Source organism: Garra rufa, chromosome 1, assembly GCF_049309525.1.
Source record: "Garra rufa chromosome 1, GarRuf1.0, whole genome shotgun sequence".
Classification (NCBI taxonomy): Eukaryota; Metazoa; Chordata; class Actinopteri; order Cypriniformes; family Cyprinidae; genus Garra; species Garra rufa.
Window position 1 is genome coordinate 52,969,463 of NC_133361.1, and position 20,857 is coordinate 52,990,319.

Sequence of the window (20,857 nt, forward strand, 5' to 3'; positions counted from 1 at the left end):
TCTTTGTAAAAGCTGGAAAAAGCTCTGAAAATAGCCAATCCATTTTACTTCTATAATTTGACACAGTTTGACCAAGAACCATCCGAATGAACTAAGTGAAAATTGTGAAACATTGCAAAAAACAGCAAGGTAGCCATGCGAAAAAAATAATCTGTTCCTGTTTCTGAAAAAAACAGGTAATCGTTACTTAGCTACTGCCCAAAACTAATCTAAATTCAACTGAAACACCCATCACACCCTCTACTGTTTACCCACAGAGACCTTTACATGCATTCTGAGAATTCACATGAGAGAACTTAACACACAATAACCCCTCTAGAGAAATGCTTTTACTGTTTGGGCTTTGCAGTGGCCCGCTACGGAGGCTCAACCGGCACAATTGACAGGAAGGAACATGACAATGACCAACAAAAACAACAGAAAGGACCTGAAAGACAAGACAGAGAAATATCCGTTTGCAGATGGGGTAGGGAGCAGGGAGCGTTTCTCCTCACCAGCCGTCTGAAGTTTCCCGGGCTGGAGTTTTCTGAGTTTATGATGGGGATGTAGTCGCCTGTCAGCACGTACATCTTCCACGTAGCCGTGCAGCTGTCTGACTTTTCGCAGGCGTAGCATCTCCACAGCGTCTGAACGTGGGACAGAGTTATATTTATGGTATGTTAAGAAAGAAATGATCATTGTGTCGTAACCGTAGCATTCGTTGAGAGAACAAGAAGTCTTTTGTCACCTGTATTAAAGAGGCCGCGGCTGGAATCTGTCGGTTAAAATGCTTCTGCCTCTGTTTCTGCTGGACTTTAAGAGCAAAACCAGATCCCAGAATGCCCTGTACACAGAGGAAATTTAATAAACTAAATTAAAAAAAAGTAATATTTTTAGCATGCATGTCATTATTGAAATTATATATAATTTAAATATTAATCTGTTTATATTAATTTGTCAGATATTAATTAAAAATATATTTATATATAATATATAAAATAAGGATTTTTTTATATTTTATTGTATATTAATGTAAAGATGTAATTTAGAATTTATTAGATTTTTTTGGAATGTTATATATTGCTATAATTCACTGTAATATTCTAAATGAAATACACACACACACACACACATATTACATACATAACTATTTTAAATTACATTCAAATAAAATAATACACACATACACACACACACACACACATTACATACATAACTATTTTAAATTACATTCAAATAAAATATCATTCAGTCCATATTCATTTATTGGATATTATTTTAAAATGAATTAAATACTGTGTGTGTATATATATATATATATATATATATATATATATATATATATATATATATATATATATATAGAATAAATACACACACACACATATATATATTTATATATATATATATATATATATATATTTAATAATCTGCATTTTATATATTTTATCATATATTATTTTAAACATGTAATTTAGAATAAATTTTAATTGTATATATTTTTATAATTTACTGTAAATTATATTTTACAATTATTTATATTCTAAATAATATGTATATTTTTTTATGTATATATATATATATATATATATATATACACATTAATATATATTATTATATATATTAGGGCTGTCAATCGATTAAAATTTTTTAATCGTGATAAATCGCATGGTTGTCATGAGTTAACTCGCGATTAATCGCACATTTTTATCTGTTCTAAATGTACCTTAAATTAACACTTTTTAAAGTTTTAAATACTCTAATTAACATTGGCATGGACAAATATGGATGCTTTAAGCAAATATGTGTTTATTATCAGTGAAACCATACTCGACATGAAGACTAGACATGTTTCAAAGGTCATAGATGTTTTTCAAATAACTTGTTCATGTCTATTCGACACATGGAAAAAAAACGAACATAGAAATACCAGGTTCCCATTACTTCTCTTTCTTTGCAATGAGCAATTTACTTACACAAGCCTGTTTATATTATTTGCAGGACAGCTCACTTCTTCTGAACATGCAAAATGTACATTATTATTATATATTATTACATTTGTTTGCCTCTCGGTGCCCACATTCTGTCATTTGATGAGGCCAAGTTCTCAACAAAACTGTTTCCATTGTTATAATTTAGTATTTCTGTTATCAGACAACCAAAGTAATATGAAATAATAACTGAAAAAAATCCTGAATTATGATCATGATTTGCTGAAAAGAATAATTTATAGGCACCTGGACATAAGTCACTATTCTCTGCATTATTATCGTTGTTTTTAACTTCCTGTTTGAATGCCTTCACAATCCATTTTAGGAGTTTACCCGTTTAAAGTTATGTGATCCCAAAAACCTGCTTCTTTTATTTTTTAAGGTATTGTTTTTGTTATAATGAACTGATTCGAGAGCCTGGTCTCATGAAAATTCGCACTAGCACGATTTTCTGTTTCTATTTGGCGTGCTATTAATAAGCTGAAATTAACTTTGGCGTGCATATGATATGCAATTATGCATGTGTTTGACGTGCATTTAATAGGCCGTTTTCGCGTGCATACTCGTATGTGGCTTTATGCATCAACCCCACAGCGCCAATAACGTAGACCGACTCCGCTTGCATTCATTAAATATGGCAGTAGTACCGGCCCACTTCAAGCACTGGTGTGTGTATAAAATTAAATACATAAATTTACATATTATTTATACATAATTTAATATATAATGTGCACAGCAATTTGTTAATTGTGCTTGATTCTAATGTTGCAGATGCATGTTATATAATGTGTAACATGAGGACCGCGGGCCCTGGAGGCCCCTAGAGGCCCTATCACTCTTAAATGGACCACATTAACCCTGGACCCCATTACTGGAGGGCCTCTGTAAGAAAACACTGCCCTGGGGCGCCAGACAAGCTCAGAGAATATGTGTGTGTGTGCTAAGAGAAAGACAGGAGTCAGTGTGTTTACCGCAGGCAGAGCGAAGAAGGAGATGGCGAACACGCTAAAGCAGGAGGCGATGGCCTTCCCAATCCACGTCTGAGGGACTTTGTCTCCGTAGCCTATCGTAGTCACCGTAACCTAAGAGAAAAAGAGAGTTTTACCATATATGGCCCTAAGAATTAAAGCTAAAGAAAGATGGTTAAGACACAATATCTAAAAGAGCATTATGATACATTTAATGCTTCTTGAGTTACAGCCATGCAAACTTTGGAGTAAAAATCTTTAAAAGTGCTGTTGCTCCATTTTCAACCAAATTTCTAAAATGTTGATATTTAAATTCCAATATCTCTGGAACGGAACCATATATAAAAGGGCATTAGGACATATTTAATGCTTCTTGAGTTACAGGCATGCAAACTTTGGAGCAAAAAAATTTGAAAAGTGCCATTTCCCCATTTTCAACCAAATTGCTACAATTTAAATATTCAAATTAAAATATCTCTGAAACCAAACCATCTATGGCCCTAAAAATTAAGACGCCAAAAGGAAAGTTTGTTAAGACCCGATATCTAAAAAGGCATTATGATATATTTAATGCTTCTTGAGTTACAGGCATGCAAACTTTGGAGTAAAAAACTTGAAAAGTGTCATTTCCCTATTTTCAACCAAATTAAAAAAAAAAAAAAATTATATTTAAATTCCAATATTTCTGGAACCAAACCATATATGGCCCTAAAAATTAAGGAAAATTAGGAAAGTTTGTTCAGACCCAATATCTAAAAGGGCATTAAGACATATTTAGTGCTTCTTGAGTTACAGGCATGCATTTCCAACCAAATTTAAAAAACTTTGATATTTAAATTCCAATATCTCTGGAACCGAACCATATATGGAGCTAAAAAATAAGATGCTAAAAGGAAAGATGGTTAAGACCCAATATATAAAAGGGCATTAGGACATATTTAATGCTTCTTGAGTTACAGGCATGCAAACTTTGGAGCAAAAAAAATTTGAAAAGTGTCATTTCCCCATTTTCAACCAAATTGCTAAAATTTAAATATTCAAATTCCAATATCTCTGGAACCAAACCATATATGGCCCTAAAAATTAAGACGCCAAAAGGAAAGTTTGTTAAGACCCGATATCAAAAAAGGCATTATGATATATTTAATGCTTCTTGAGTTACAGGCATGCAAACTTTGGGGTAAAAAACTTGAAAAGTGCCATTTCCCCATTTTCAACCAAATTTCTTTAAAATTTCGCTATTCAAATTCCAATATCTCTGGAACCGAACCATATATGGCCCCAAAAATTAGGATGCCAAAAGGAAAGATTGTTAAGACCCGATATCTAAAAGGGCATTAGGATATATTTAATGAGTTACAGGCATGCAAATCTAGGAGTAAAAAACTTGAAAAGTGCCGTTTCCCCATTTTCAACCAAATAAAAAAAATAAAAAAAATCAATATTCAAATTCCAATATCTCTGGAACCAAAAATTAAGATGCCAAAAGGAACGTTTGTTAAGACCCAATATCTAAAAGGGCATTATGATATATTTAATGCTTCTTGGGTTACAGGCATGCAAACTTTGGAGTAAACAATGTGAAAAGTGCCATTTCCCCATTTTCAACCACATTTCAAAAACTTTGATATTCAAATTCCAATATCTCTGGAACCAAACCATATACGGCATTAAAAATGAAGATGCCAAAAGTAAAATTTGTTAAGACCCAAAATCTAAAAGCGTTTTAGGATATATTTAATGCTTCTTGAGTTACATGCATGCAAACTTTAGAGTAAAAAACTTAAAAAGTGCTGTTTCGCCATTTTTGAATAGTCACCATTGGCATACAATGCAACAAAGATTGCTAAAGTCAATAGATTTTACTAACAGACCTACCAACCTCTGTGTAAAAATAACATTACGATGCTGCCATCTTGTTGAAGTCATTTTACCACCCTATAATTTGGCTCTGAATCTCAGGTGAACATGGTCATTTTGACCCCCTCTACAAAGATTACTCAATAAATATACATCTGTAACATTTAATATTTTGTTTCATCACTATACATGTCTATCTTTCCTCAGAAAAAAATATTAGCAACCTCTAGGGACCTCTAGTTGAGTTGACGCAGAATTTGTTTTTTAACCCGAAACTGTAAAATTCTAGTTTTTATGTTTACCTTGACCAAACGAGAATAGACATTACGTCTACACAACATAGTTCAAACAAGCACCAAATACATAATAAATCTAAAACGTATCTATGGAAATGGCGGACGTGTCATATGCAAGGATTTCCGAGTCTGTCTTCTAAGACATCTATTGAAGTTCACGCTTGGTTGGTTTTTCCCCTAATCCAGCACAAAACGTCAGGTTTCAGCTAACGCAGGAAAACAAACAGGTCTGTAGCGGCGCATGAAAGCGTAGTCCATTCGAGAAGGCTTTCTGGTGACGAGGTGTGTTTGCGTTCTTTCCATTCAAGGCGGACAAAAAGAGCTAAAGTAGGACGAGGCGTCAAACAAGTGCTTCAGCTGGCGAGAGGGTTTAATCCCACCACTGAACATCCAAAAGACCACAAAGGCCGTGACAAGAGGGAGTCCACAGTCACCGGGATTCAAGTGCCATGGGTGGCGCCCCAGACTGTGTGTGTTTGTGTGTGTGTGTGTGTGACTCCGGGACCCCTAATATTCTCCAACCAAGTGATTCACGTCGAGTTATTGAGTCACAGAGTTCAGTCGATGCTCTACGTGTGTGGCAAAACCAAAGCTAACATCTCACTATGTGTGTGTGTGTTTGCGTGTGTGTGGTATTCCAAGCGTGTGGGCTGCGATTACAGCGCTAGTTTTTCCGTCTCCTCTTTAATCTTGCTAAATGTATCTGCACGCTGCTCTTCTTCCTTTTCAATCAAGATTTACGCTTTCTGACATGTTTAAGAGCAACTGGAGAAATGTAGCTAGTAGCATGTCATGAATATTTTCGCATCAACATGATCTGTTTTATAATCATAAATATGCTAGAAGGCAAAAGTTTAGACATATTTACTCCACTGTTTATTCTGTGAAGAACTTACATTTGTCTACAAAAGTAATTTCAGCCATTAAAGAAGACTTTAGATGCATAGTTTTTAGCTAAGTGTGTTCAAACTGTTTTTTTGAAAACGTTTGAAAACTTTCATCATGCACAAAAAATACATTCATCTCCCTTCTTGAAAGAAAACAAGAGGCCAGAGGAAACAGCAGCAGCTTTGTTAAGTTAGCGAGGAGCTGCGCGTCTGGCGAGAGCGGTTATGATTCATGTCGTTTCATCATGCGGCTCTGGATGTGTCGCGCCAGCTGTGGTCTGCACCTGCAACTCCAGAAAAGAAAAACACAGACCAGAAACCAAACGGTTCCACCTTTGCTCACCCTGTCCCAAAAGACAGGGGAAAAAAAAAAAACACGAAGGAGATCTCTTTAAAGTCTGGATGGTTTCTCTGATACTTTGAGATTGAGAACAAAAGACGTCTGCTTACATTTGATCATGAGTTTCAAAAGAGATCTTAATGTCTCATATAGGGCTCATATCTGCACAAGCTCTCAAGATGATCTCAACATGCTATCCACGTTTATTTTATACCATTAGAATCTTACTGTATGATAATCATTGACTCAGATGTGTCTAGTTATAAATTACATTCTATAGACTTCACAGAGACAAAAGTGAGACAATCGCAATCAAAAATATAGCTGCAAGCAGCAATTACGGGGCCAAGCACTAGGCAGGGGAAGCATCAGAACAAGTGCAGCAATGAGTAATTGAGGCCATTTTAAGGTGATTTTAGTCAAAGCGGGTGAAAAAAAAAACTCAAAACGTTTTGAATGCTTTCATGTCATGGTCTTGATGGTACATACAAAGTTTTGTAATGGTACACCAATGCATTGGTAAAAATTTAGCATTTTATATCATAATACTCTATTGCAGTCAATGGCAATTTCATGTTTTGTTCAATTATAGTGCCAACAAGAGGCACAATCCCACCAAATGTTTTGTATGTCCTTAGAGTGTACTCATACATATGTCTCAAATTTGGTGAAAATATCTCATTTTGTTTTGGAGTTATAGACATTTTTCTTTATGAGAAGAGAAAAAATGATGATGGCTAACTTTGTTTGGATTTTTTTGCCACTTACTATCAAAATTTTGGCAATTGGGAATTAACATTAAACCGGCAAGCTATGTTTCCGAATTTCCTACAGTGTTTTAGTGTCGATAGGAGTAACGGTTTCTAAGATATTCTGCCCTCCAAAGGCAAAGTGCAGTATCTACGCGAACACTGAAACTGAGAAAAATGCCTTTAAAGTTTTTACAACAGCTAGTCAAACATGTTGACACTCTCATTTCTCTGAACGTTTCTCTGAAACGGGACAAAATCGATCCAGAAGACCATTTTAAGCCTTAACTCAATTTTGACCAAATGTGTAGTTACTGCGCTTTGCCTTTGGAGGCATTGGCAAATGTTTTTGAAGCGTTAAAATGCAACGTTGCACAAACCATAAGACAAAACCTGGCATGTTTGGTATTGCTGGACTCGGCAAGGATTCGGGAGTCTAAAAAAGGTGACCACCAGTAAAATAAGTCGAACACGCCCAAAGTTATAAGCATGCGAATATTTGATTTGACCACTATGTGGCGCTAACTCGAAACTTCTCAGGCTCCTTCAGGGCATCGTGCCGATAACCCATCCTAAGTTTTGTAATGATATGTCAATGCCTTTGTAAAATATAACATTGTACTACAAAATTCAAAATGGCCGATGCCATTGCTAATCAGGCTAGAAAAATGCTAACAACATGCTAATCATGTTAAAAACATGGTAGTGCCTTGCTAATCATGCTAGAAACATGCTAGCAACATATTAATGATGATAACAACATGCTAATCATGCTAGAAACATGCTAATAACTTGCTAATCATGCCTACAGACTACAAATGCTAACATCATGCTAGTGACATTCTAATCATGCTAGAAACATGCTAGTAACATGCTAATACCTTTCTAATCAGGCTAGAAACATGCTAACAACGTGCTAATCAGGCTAGAAACATGCTAACAACATGCTAATAATGTCTACAGACTACAAATGCTAACATCATGCTAGTGACATTCTAATCATGCTAGAAACATGCTAGTAACGTGCTAATCAGACTAGAAACATGCTAACAACATGCTAATCATGCTAGAAACATGCTAATAACTTGCTAATCATGCCTACAGACTACAAATGCTAACATCATGCTAGTGACATTCTAATCATGCTAGAAACATGCTAGTAACATGCTAATACCTTTCTAATCAGGCTAGAAACATGCTAACAACATGCTAATCATGCTAGTAACATGCTAAAAACTTGCTAATCAGGCTATAAACGTGCTAACAACATGTAAATCATGGTAGTACCTGGCTAATCATGCTAGTAATGCTATTCATGCTAGTAACATGCTAATCATGTTAAAAACATGCTAGCAACGTGTTAATGATGCTAACAACATGCTATCAACACGCTATTGACATGTTAATCATGTTACAAACATGATAAAAAAATGCTAACAACTAGCTAATTATGCTAGCTACATGCTAAATAAGTTAGAAACAGTATTGCCTTCAAAACATTTAAGCTTTAAGCTTCAAAATTACTTTAAATTTCAATCTTTTTCGGAACTGAAAACCATACAATTTCTACAATTTCTAAAACTTTTAAAACTTTTAAACTTTTTTCCACACTTTCCGATCAGGCTTTTTCTATTAAAGAGCCAACTCCACGCGATAAAGCTTTAAGCTACTTTCTTCAATTCCCTTTTCCAACTTCAAGTCGATTCCGTCTGTAATTCCTCCCTTCAATCTTACATTTTATGGACTTCAGCGAGACAAGAGCTAGAGCCTCCGCAATTAAAGCTTTAATTAACAGATCCGACACAGAGGAGAAAGCTCACATATTTGTTGCTAACAACAGGCTACTAATGCTAACATCATGTTAGCGACATTCTAATCATGCTAGCGACATGCTACTAATAGGCTAATAATGTTAGAATCATGCTAGAAACATGCTAATCATTCTAATAACATGTTAATAAATTGCTAATCATGTTAGAAACATGGTAACAACATGCTAATATCTTGCTAATCATGCTAGAAACATGCTAACAACATGTTAATCAGACTAAAAACATGTTAACATGTAAATCATGCTAGTACTTGCTAAGCATGCTAGTAACGCTAGCATCATGCTAGTAACATACTAATCATGTTAAAAAACATGGCAGTGCCTTGCTAATCATGGTAGAAACAGGCTAGCAACATGGTAAAGATGATAACATGCTAATCATGCTAGAAAATGCTAGTAACTTTGTAATCATGCTAACAAGACTACAAATGCTAACATAATGCTAGTGACATTCTAATCATGCTAGCAACATGCTAATAACTTTCTAATCATGCTAATAACTTTCGAATCATGTTAAAAACATGGTAACAACATTGTAATCATGCTAGTAACATGCTAATCATGTTCGAATCATGCTAGAAACATGCTAACAACATGGTAATCATGCTAGTAACATGCTAATATCTTGCTAATCATGCCTACAGACTACAAATGCTAACATCATGCTAGTGACATTCTAATCATGCTAGAAACATGCTAGTAACATGCTAATACCTTTCTAATCAGGCTAGAAACATGCTAACAACATGCTAATCATGCTAGTAACATGCTAAAAACTTGCTAATCAGGCTATAAACGTGCTAACAACATGTAAATCATGGTAGTACCTGGCTAATCATGCTAGTAATGCTATTCATGCTAGTAACATGCTAATCATGTTAGAAACATGTTAGTGCCTTGCTAATCATGTTAAAAACATGCTAGCAACGTGTTAATGATGCTAACAACATGCTATCAACACGCTATTGACATGTTAATCATGTTACAAACATGATAAAAAAATGCTAACAACTAGCTAATTATGCTAGCTACATGCTAAATAAGTTAGAAACAGTATTGCCTTCAAAACATTTAAGCTTTAAGCTTCAAAATTACTTTAAATTTCAATCTTTTTCGGAACTGAAAACCATACAATTTCTACAATTTCTAAAACTTTTAAAACTTTTAAACTTTTTTCCACACTTTCCGATCAGGCTTTTTCTATTAAAGAGCCAACTCCAAGCGATAAAGCTTTAAGCTACTTTCTTCAATTCCCTTTTCCAACTTCAAGTCGATTCCGTCTGTAATTCCTCCCTTCAATCTTACATTTTATGGACTTCAGCGAGACAAGAGCTAGAGCCTCCGCAATTAAAGCTTTAATTAACAGATCCGACACAGAGGAGAAAGCTCACATATTTGTTGCTAACAACAGGCTACTAATGCTAACATCATGTTAGCGACATTCTAATCATGCTAGCGACATGCTACTAATAGGCTAATAATGTTAGAATCATGCTAGAAACATGCTAATCATTCTAATAACATGTTAATAAATTGCTAATCATGTTAGAAACATGGTAACAACATGCTAATATCTTGCTAATCATGCTAGAAACATGCTAACAACATGTTAATCAGACTAAAAACATGTTAACATGTAAATCATGCTAGTACTTGCTAAGCATGCTAGTAACGCTAGCATCATGCTAGTAACATACTAATCATGTTAAAAAACATGGCAGTGCCTTGCTAATCATGCTAGAAACAGGCTAGCAACATGGTAATGATGATAACATGCTAAATGCTAGTAACTTTGTAATCATGCTAACAAGACTACAAATGCTAACATAATGCTAGTGACATTCTAATCATGCTAGCAACATGCTAATAACTTTCTAATCATGCTAATAACTTTCGAATCATGTTAAAAACATGGTAACAACATTGTAATCATGCTAGTAACATGCTAATCATGTTCGAATCATGCTAGAAACATGCTAACAACATGGTAATCATGCTAACAACATGCTATCAACATGCTGGCAACACGCTATTGCCATGCTAATCATGATAAAAACATGTTAACAACATGTTAATCATGCTAGTAACTTGCTAATCATGCTAGTAATGTTAGCATCATGTTAGCGTCATTCTAATTATGCTAGTAACTTGCTAATCATGTTAGAAACATGCTAATCACGTTAGAAACATGCTATCAACATGCTATTGACATGTTAATGTTACAAACATGTTAGCTAATTATGCTAGCTACATGCTAAATAATTTAGAAACAGTATTGCCTTCAAAACATTCAAACTTTAAGCGTCGAAACTACTTTAAACTTCAATCTTTTTACGGACTGAAAACCATACAATTTCTAAAACTTTTCACACTTTCCGATTAGGCTTTTTCAACCCGACTTAAAGTTTGTCTTGACAAACATTTTATCCAGTTGTGTCTGGTTTTATTTGCGACAATCATCTCCTGAGCTATGAAAGAGCAAACTCTAAGCGATAAAGCTCTAAGCTACTTTCTTCAATTCCCTTTTCCAAGTTCAAGTCGATTCCGTCTGTAATTCCTCCCTTCAATCTTACATTTTATGGACTTCAGCGAGACAAAAGCGAGACGACCCCCATCGAGGGTTTCTCAATGCCGCCTCCTCCATACAAACAACTGCTTTTGTCCGCGATTGGAGGGCTGACGGGTGGCCATACGCTTTCTGACCCTCTTCACACAGAGCTAGAGCCTCTGCAATTAAAGCTTTAATTAACGGATCCGACACTTTACGGCATAGAGGAGAAAGCTCTTTGAGCGAGAGGTGAAAGGGACATTGGCCAAGCTTTTGTGGCTCTCGTATTCCCCGAACAGCCGTACGATTGGTTTCTCATTACGGTTCACACTAAATTCAGCTTTTTAATTAACTGCACTGGAAACTTCATCCAGGACTGATTCCAACAGCCTTTTGGAGTGGGTAGCTGGATGTTTTATGACCCTCTTTTCTCGTGTGGTTTGCATTGTGACAGAACAAAGAAAATCGCTGGATATTTAAACGCATTTTAGAGCCTCAATTAAAGTTGTGGATATAAACATTCTCACCGTCCCAAAGCAGGACCCCGAAACTCTCCAGACCAGATCTTATATAAAAAAGACACAACATGCATTAGTGTTCAACTAACACCCATGAACACACTAACCGCCGATTCATTTGTTTATGAGGTAACGCCAGATCTCCAGAGGGCAAGAGGATTTCTAAATAGATTATAATTATATAAAAAAAACCACAAACACACCTAACGTTGAACTACACAAATGATTTATGGAAAGCAGCTACTGTGAATAAAGCGAAACGCAGTCCTTCAAGATCTTTGAACAGACCAACTAGCTTAACCAGCAAGACTTCCTCAGTCAATCGTCGAATGGAAACCAGTCTAAACTGGTCTTGTCAGCAAGGTGTTTCTTCGCTTGTCAACTCCAATAACTCAAATTTCCAAAAAGGAAGAACAAACTCACCACGCCCCACCACAGAGCATCAGCATAGCTAGAAAAACCCGTCTTCCCCTCTTCGTCTACTGCGTCCTTTTCCGCCAGATACACGAAATATGAGGAGAAGATCAGACCGAGGAATCCGATGTACAGCGTGGTGATCAGCTCCTGAACCAAAAGGAAAAACAGGCAGTTAATAAATAACGCAAATTAACCAATTTTAAAGATTTTAGGTTAAAAAGGTCTTTAGGTCTTCTTGCTATCGCTAATTCACTTAAACAGTCCCACCGTGTGGGAATTATTATTTTTTTAACTACAAATATTCTGTGTATTTTCTAAATGAATATAATGAAAATTAGAAATTATTTATAGAAATGCAAAACAAATACAAATCAATCAATCAAATAAATCAAATAAAATGAATGGAAACAGCAAAATAAAAAATAAAAATGACTGCATGAGTAAATAAATAAATAAGTTTAACATGAAGGATTTTTTTGAAAAATGTCTTCACTTTCTGTTGAGTTCCTGATTAATTCACGGATCTCCAAGAGATAGCATATTTATTTAAATTGTATTTATTTTATTTTATAATCTAAGTAAACATGAGACTTTTAAATATTTTTTTATTTATTTATTTAACTTATTTATTTAACTATTTTTGAATAAGTCAAAAGGAATGAAAACCAGATGACACAAATTGTATACAACTGTATACAAATTGTATACATTTTTGGTACATCTTTGTGTGTCATGAGTAAGATTTTTATTGATTAAATTAAATTTAATTTAATTTAATTTAATTTAATTTAATTTAATTTAATTTAATTTAATTTAGTCCAAAGGAATGAAACCGCATGACACAAATGTTATACTTTTTTTTTTGTATTTTGAACTTTTAATTATTTTAATTCTTTATTTTTTCTTTGTTTATTTATTTATTTAATTTAGAATTTAACTTAACTTAATTCAATTTAATACCAGTTAAATTTATTTTATTTTATTTCAGTTTTTGAAAATTTTAAACCTTTTTTTGTTTTTTTGGACTTTTAAATATTTTATTTATTTGCTTGTTTGTTTGTTTGTTTGTTTGTTTGTTTGTTTAACTTAATTTAAATAAATGAATGAATTTTAGTCAAACAGAATGACAACCGAATGATACAAATTGTATAAATATTTAATTTAATTTAATTTAATTTTTGAATTAATCCAAAGGAATGAAACCACATAATTTTTATAATCTATTTAAATATTAAATATTTGTATGTATTTATTTGTATGTTTGTTTGTTTATTTATTTAACCTAATTTAACTTTATTTTATTTTATTTTTAACTTTATTGTATTTATTTTTTTTATTAATAAATGTAATTTAATTTAACTTAACTTAATAAAATTTTTTAATTAGTGGGATGGAAAGAAAACTGCATGACATAAATTTGATTTTTTTTTTTTTTTTTTTTTTGCTATTTTGGACTTTTAAATATCGTTATTTATTTGTTTGTTTGTTGTTTGTTTGTTTGACTTAAAATTGAACCTAAATTTAATTCAAATAGAATTTAACACAATTTTTTTATTAATTTTGTTTTTTATTTTTTTTAACTAGTCAAACAGAATGACAACCGAATGACACTAATTGTATAAATATTTTTATTTATTAATTAATTTAATAAAATCTAATTGCATAAATATTTTTATCAATTTCTAAAGTTTTTTTATTTTTGATTTTTTTTTAACTAGTCAAACAGAATAATTTAATTTAATTTAATTAATATTTGTATTTATTAATATAATTTGTCGATATAGTCTAAATGATTTTTTATTTTAATAAAAAAAAAAAAGTTGAACTAGTCAAACAGAATGACAACCGGATGACACAAATTGTATAAATATTTTTATTTATTGTTAAATTTAGTTTAATTTAACTTAACTTTAACTTTACATTTTTGAATTAGTCGAAAGGAATGAAATCCGCTTAAAAAATAGTTTTTTTTAACAAATTTGCTTATTTAACTTAAAATATAACCTAATTTAATTTAATTAAATTTGATCAAATTTAAAATAATTTTACTGTTTTTTATTTTTATTTTTATTTTTTGAACTAGTCATAATGACAATCGAATGACAAAAATTGTATAAATATGTTTTTATTTATTAATTAATTTCATTTCATTTCATTGTACAATTATTTTTATTCATTTCATTTCATTTCATTTAGTACGACGAAAATCAGGATGGTATTTTGGACTTTAAAAATATTTTTATTTATTGATTTATTTATTCAACTTAAAATTGAACTTAATTTAATTTGATTTAATTTTTTTAATTAGTCAAAAGGAATGAAAACCGGATGACACAAATTGTATACATTTTTGGTACATCTTTGGTGCAACATACAATTTAAGACCAAGATGAAAATCCAAGTAAAAATGGGACTTTTAAACTGGTCAAAAAATGAACAATGTTTACGTGGCGAATGCCATGGAGTATAAAAGCACCTTATAAGGCAAACCTTCCCTAAACACATGAAGGCACACGAGGCACTGAATGAATCAGCCCACTGAGAACTTCAGCCCTTTCATAAGACGTACGTCAACGGTCAAGTGATTGAGAAAATGTGTGCGTGAAGTGATTGGATTTAATGCGTAAAGCCTTAGATCACTGAAACGGGAGCTTAGATTATCATAATGTGAATACACAAGGCCATATTTGGAGAGAAATCTGAGGTTGGTCACGCCAGACTTGCGCTGATTAGCTCAGTTTGATCAAATCAGTGGGTTTCATTGTACTGTGAAGTATTAAGGTGAGTATTACGGTCACGGCAATACAACCAGGCCCGAATTTGACAGCGTAAACCAAGCGTACCTGCCGATGAATAAAAACCACTGATCCCAGAAGTCTCCACGTTCCACCCTGACGATCCACATGCAACATACGCAAGATCTGGAGGAAACGGATGCCTCTGCAATCAAAGGAAACAGAGCTTTGTCAGTTTTGTTAGGTACTGAGGGTATTTGTGTATGTCTGTTGGTCATATCTGTACCTGATTGCGGACGTGGCGAACACTTGCCCATTGGAGCCGACGCTCAGAACCACGACAGAGGCGACAACCACTATCAGATCTGAAAATAATGAAATTATTAATGACAAAAAAATTATTTTTGATGCTAAATTTATGAATAAACAGATCTGATGTAACCATAGTTTTTTAAATATATACTCCATCAAAAAGAATTGATTTATTTATTCATTCATTCTCTTTATTTCTTTGTTTATTTACTTATCCATGATGTCAAATAAACAAATAAGTATATACTTTAGTTTGTAAATATGAACTGAAAACAGTGACATTCAAATGAAAGAATCTGGAATAAAATAAATGTTAACTGAAATCTTATGTGAAGTGAAAATAGTGACTTTAAGGTGAAAGAATGTGTGTTTGTTTAACCTAATTTAACTTAATTGAATTGAAATGAATGCAATTTAAATACGTTTTATTGTATTTGAATTTTTGAATTTTTTGAACTAGTCAAACGGAATCACAACCGGATGACACAAATTGTATAAATATTTTTATTTAATAATTTTTATTTTATTTTAAAAATATTTTTATTCATTATTAAATTTAACTTTATTAAATTTTTGAACTAGTCAAACAGAATAATTTAATTTAATTTAATTTAATTCATATTTTTATTTATTAATATAATTTGTCGATATAGTCTAAATGATTTTTAATTTTAATTAAAAAAAAAAGTTGAACTAGTCAAACAGAATGACAACCGAATTGAAATGAATGCAATTTAAATACATTTTATTGTATTTGAATTTTTGAATTTTTTGAACTAGTCAAACGGAATCACAACCGGATGACACAAATTGTATAAATATTTTTATTTAATAATTTTTATTTTATTTAAAAAATATTTTTATTCATTATTAAATTTAACTTTATTACATTTTTGAATTAGTCCAAAGCAGAGTATGTGAACGGAGCGGAGTGGAGCGGTGTGATTTTTAATGGAGGGAGGAGCGGATTTTTGTTGTGGTTTTCACTCGCTCCAAGAGCGCTCCATCACGAGTACAAGTCATGCCAACGGTCCGTAATAAAACTGCATATTAAGCAGAGATGGGAAGTAACGAAGTACAAATACTTCGTTACTGTACTTAAGTAGAATTTTCGGGTATCTATACTTTACTTCACTACTTATTTTTGTGCCAACTTTCTACTTTTACTTCAAACATTTTTGCATGAGTATCTGTACTTTCTACTCCCTACATTTTCAAATCAGTGTCGTTGTTTTTGCGTTTAAATATTATGCCATTTCGCAATGCATTTGACCCATCCATGTCAATAATATGCGCCATGTATACAACAGACTGATTGGTTCACGCTTAGAAACATATGTAAACACACGCAGAAAAGACAATCCTATTGGTGCATTTGTTTTTATACACTCTGACATGCACAAGACGTTGAACGTAAAACGATTAAAAAAAAATAATAAAACCAGGCGACAACTCGTTGGGAAATCATAGCACCAAGAAGCATAACGGACTGATAAAACTGGTGAGGGCACTCAAAGATCTACACATGATCTCCTGCTGTTTTGAAGTTAGTCATAGGTTGGACACGAAGTGTGTTGTTGATGGATAATATTTCTGTTTATTAATATCTATTGGCATAACAAGTTTTTTTTTTCCCAACAAAACAAGTTTTTGAACACCATTGGCCAACAGAGCTTTTTGTATTCATGTCATTTAATTTTGCTCTGCTTGCACTTGAACATGGAGTCCAATAAACTTTTCCCTAAAATGGTGGTTTTGTCCTTCGCAAGGTTACTTTATACTTTTATACTTTAAGTATGTTTTAGAGCCTGTCCTTTTTACTTTAACTTGAGTAAAAATTTGAGTCAACACTTCAACTTTTACTAGAGTCTTTTTAAACACAGGTATCTATACTTTTACTTAAGTAAAGAATGTGTGTACTTTTGACACCTCTGATATTAAGCAAGAATAACATATGTGACCCTGGACCACAAAACCAGTCATAAGGTTAAATTTGTCAAAACTGAGATTTATACATCATATGAAAGTTCAATAAATAAGCTTTCTATTGATATATGGCCAAAAATACATTGCATGGGTCAAAATTTTTGATTTTTCTTTTATGCCAAAAATCATTAAGAAATTAAGTAAAGTTCATGTTCCATGAAGATTTTTTGTAAAATTCCTACTGTAAACATATCAAAATGTAATTTTTGATTCGTAATATGCATTGTTAAGAACCTAATTTGGACAACTTTACAGGTGATTTTCTCAGTCTTTTTGATTTTTTTGCATCCTCAGATTTCTGATTTCAAATACATGTATCTCAGCCAAATATTGTCCTATCCTAACAAACCATACATCAATAGAAAGCTTATTTATTGAGCTTTCATATGATGTATAAATCTCAGTTTTGTCAAATTTAACCTTATGACTGGTTTTGTGGCCAGGGTCACATATTTTCACACTTAAAACAATAATTTGGCATTCCTCTTGTACCACTGTCCTCTTTTCTGCTAAGAAATAAGTCACCTGGCAGTTCTCTCCCAAGTGGTTGCATTGTTGACAGCATTAAGTCTGTGTATGATTCAGTAGGCTATAAAACACCTTTAACTGTCAGGAAATTACTTGTCTTGAAAAGATTTGGCTCAGTACATTTACCGGTTGTTAAAAATAGCTTTAAACCTACACTACTTTTCTTTTTTTAGTTTTATTTAGTATCTTTCAGGAGGGTGTACTCATTTTTGCAACACAACATTGTATCACTTTGACAGGAAAATCTTAATTTGCTAAATAATTTTGACATTCTTCTTTGGTAATTGATCGAGCAGGCCTGTTGGAACATTATATCTCCAAAGAATCCTAATATGTCTTTCAAGTGAAGAGTAATTGCTCAATTTGTTAAGTTTTAGAGGGGGTGCACTCATTTATGCTGTGCACTGTCCCTCAAAAGAAAGGAAGTGAAACGTGACAACATGCCCCGTAGGTGGGGTACATTGTAACATCTGAGGGGCACGTTGTACCGCGACCATATGACAGATTAAAATGTTATCTGATCGAATGAAAAAAATATACACAACAAACTAAAATATTTTGTCAGTAAAATACATGTGTTAACTTTTTCAAATGAAGTAATGACGTTTTTTAAAAAAATAAAAATGATCTAATTTTGGAGTTTGACAGTGAACACATCGCAACAATGCTTTGAACGGCCCTGATCGCAACACACAGCTGTACAGTAGTTCAAAACAATGTGGACAAATAGATGAAATACATTTAGACGTTCAGAAAAACACTCCCCTCCCTCCACACACAGCTCTCATAGAACACCACACACATAAACCAGCACAAATGCTTTACATGTATTTACCTTAAATATCACACTAACTGTAATATAAATACTATATTAGAAAATGTTATCTTTTAAAGGGTCAGGATCATTATTGCACATATTATTTAGTAAACTCCTCAAAATATTAACTAAATAGAACTGAACTATATATTACAATTATTTAATTGAATAAGAGTTACACTTAAGGTGTTTGGTCACATTTGACTGCCAAAGACTATGAGAACATATTAATTATGTCTCTTTATCATTCCCCGGTATAAAATGCGATTGTAAAGCGTATTCAGAGTAGTTATCAATACACAATCAATGCACATTATGTGTTAATAATTACTCGAAATTGCTGCAAATATAGTAAAACTGCTGTCTATCCTACTTAAACCCATTCAAACACATTGACAGCACAGAGTTGTTTGGAACTATTGAGAGCTCCATGAACCACTTCAATTTAATAACAATATATTTGGTATGTTGGAGTTTTAAATATTTTTATTTATTTGTTTGTTTATTTATTTATCTAACCTAATTTAACTTAATTTAATACAATTTAAATCTATTTTATTGTATTAAAATTTTTGAATTTTTTAAACTAGTCAAACGGAATGAAAACCGGAAGCCCGTTTCCATAAAAACCAGATGACACAAAAATATTTGTATTTATTCATTTAATTTAGTTTAATTTAATAAATATTTGTATTTATTAATAGATTTAATTTAATTTAACTTAATTTAATTAAATTTAATTTTTGAATTAGTCCAAAGGAATGAAAACTGCATGAAAAATTGTATAATTTATTTGGTATTTTGGAATTAATTTTTTTTTATTTGTTTGTTTATTTAACCAAATTTAACTTAATTTAATTTCATTTAATACAATTTAAATATATTTTATTGTATTTAAATTTTTGAATTTTTTAAACTAGTCAAACGGAATGAAAACCAGATGACACAAATTGTATAAATATTTTTATTTATTAATTTAATTTAATTTAATTTAATAAATATTTTTTATTTATTAATAGATTTAATTTAATTTAACTTAATTTAATTACATTTTTTTTTATTAATTAATTTAATTTAATTTCATGTAATTTTGGAATTAGCCCACAGGGAATGAAAACCACATGACAAATTGTATACATTTTTTGGTATTTTGAACTTTTAAATATTTTTATTTGTTTGTTTGTTTGTTTAATTAAAAATTGAACTTAATTCAACTTAATCAAATTTTAACTTAATTTTAAACCAGTTAAATTTATTTTATTGTATTTTAATTTTTAAAATTTAAAATAAACATGACAAATGTTTCAGTGAAGTGAAATTGATGACATTATGGTGAAAGAAAATCATTTTTGATGCAAAATTTGTTTGTTTGTTTGTTTATTTACTTATTCATGATACCAAATAAATAAATAAATATATACTTTATTCTGTAAATATGAAATAGTGACTTAATGTGAAGGAATCTTTGTTTATTTGTATAGTTAATTTTATTTACTTCATTCATGAAGTACTTATTTTTTTTCACTAATTATTACAAATAATTTCCTTTTTTTGCTAGTATGAATGCAGTTTATGCGGCATCATATTAACAATGATTAAAAATGGTTATTATAATATACACTAAACTAAACAAAAAATTGTTACTTGAAACTGTTAACTGAAATAAAAAAAAACTTATTTTATTTCAGCTATAAAAATTATAAATCTATATAAATTAATATATATAAATTAATAAAAATGAAAAAAAAACACACAACAGAGTTACTAAAAGTTTTAAAACAATTAAATGATAATTTAAAATATGACAATAAACACTAATTCTGTTAATTAAATATTAATTGTTATTAAATTTGAATAAAATTATAATAGCTTCTCAATTATTAATGATGATTAGAATATATAAAAAAATCTAAACTTATTTTATTTTAGCTATAAAAACAATGTAAACATCTATAAATCTATATGAATGCATATTTAAAACAAAAATAAATAAATAAAAATGACAAAAAAAAACAAAGTTACTAAAAGATGAAATGGGAATTTAAAAAATAAAAATAAATACTAATTCTATTCATTAAATATTGAAGTAAAGATT

The 20,857-nt window shown here is 31.5% G+C and overlaps 1 protein-coding gene across 1 annotated transcript in view; it reads right to left on the reverse strand.

Annotated features, from left to right (window-relative positions):
* Positions 1 to 247: 247 nt before the first annotated feature.
* Positions 248 to 20,857, reverse strand: part of kcnq1.2 (potassium voltage-gated channel, KQT-like subfamily, member 1.2) — a 39,512-nt gene continuing 18,902 nt past the window's right edge. Inside the window, exons 4-10 of the mRNA XM_073833147.1 lie at positions 15,406 to 15,484; positions 15,228 to 15,324; positions 12,391 to 12,531; positions 2,942 to 3,052; positions 728 to 823; positions 495 to 626; positions 248 to 274 (exon numbers count right to left, since the gene is read on the reverse strand). Of these exons, the coding sequence (XP_073689248.1) occupies positions 248 to 274; positions 495 to 626; positions 728 to 823; positions 2,942 to 3,052; positions 12,391 to 12,531; positions 15,228 to 15,324; positions 15,406 to 15,484 (683 nt within the window). The remainder of the gene's footprint in view (positions 275 to 494; positions 627 to 727; positions 824 to 2,941; positions 3,053 to 12,390; positions 12,532 to 15,227; positions 15,325 to 15,405; positions 15,485 to 20,857) is intronic.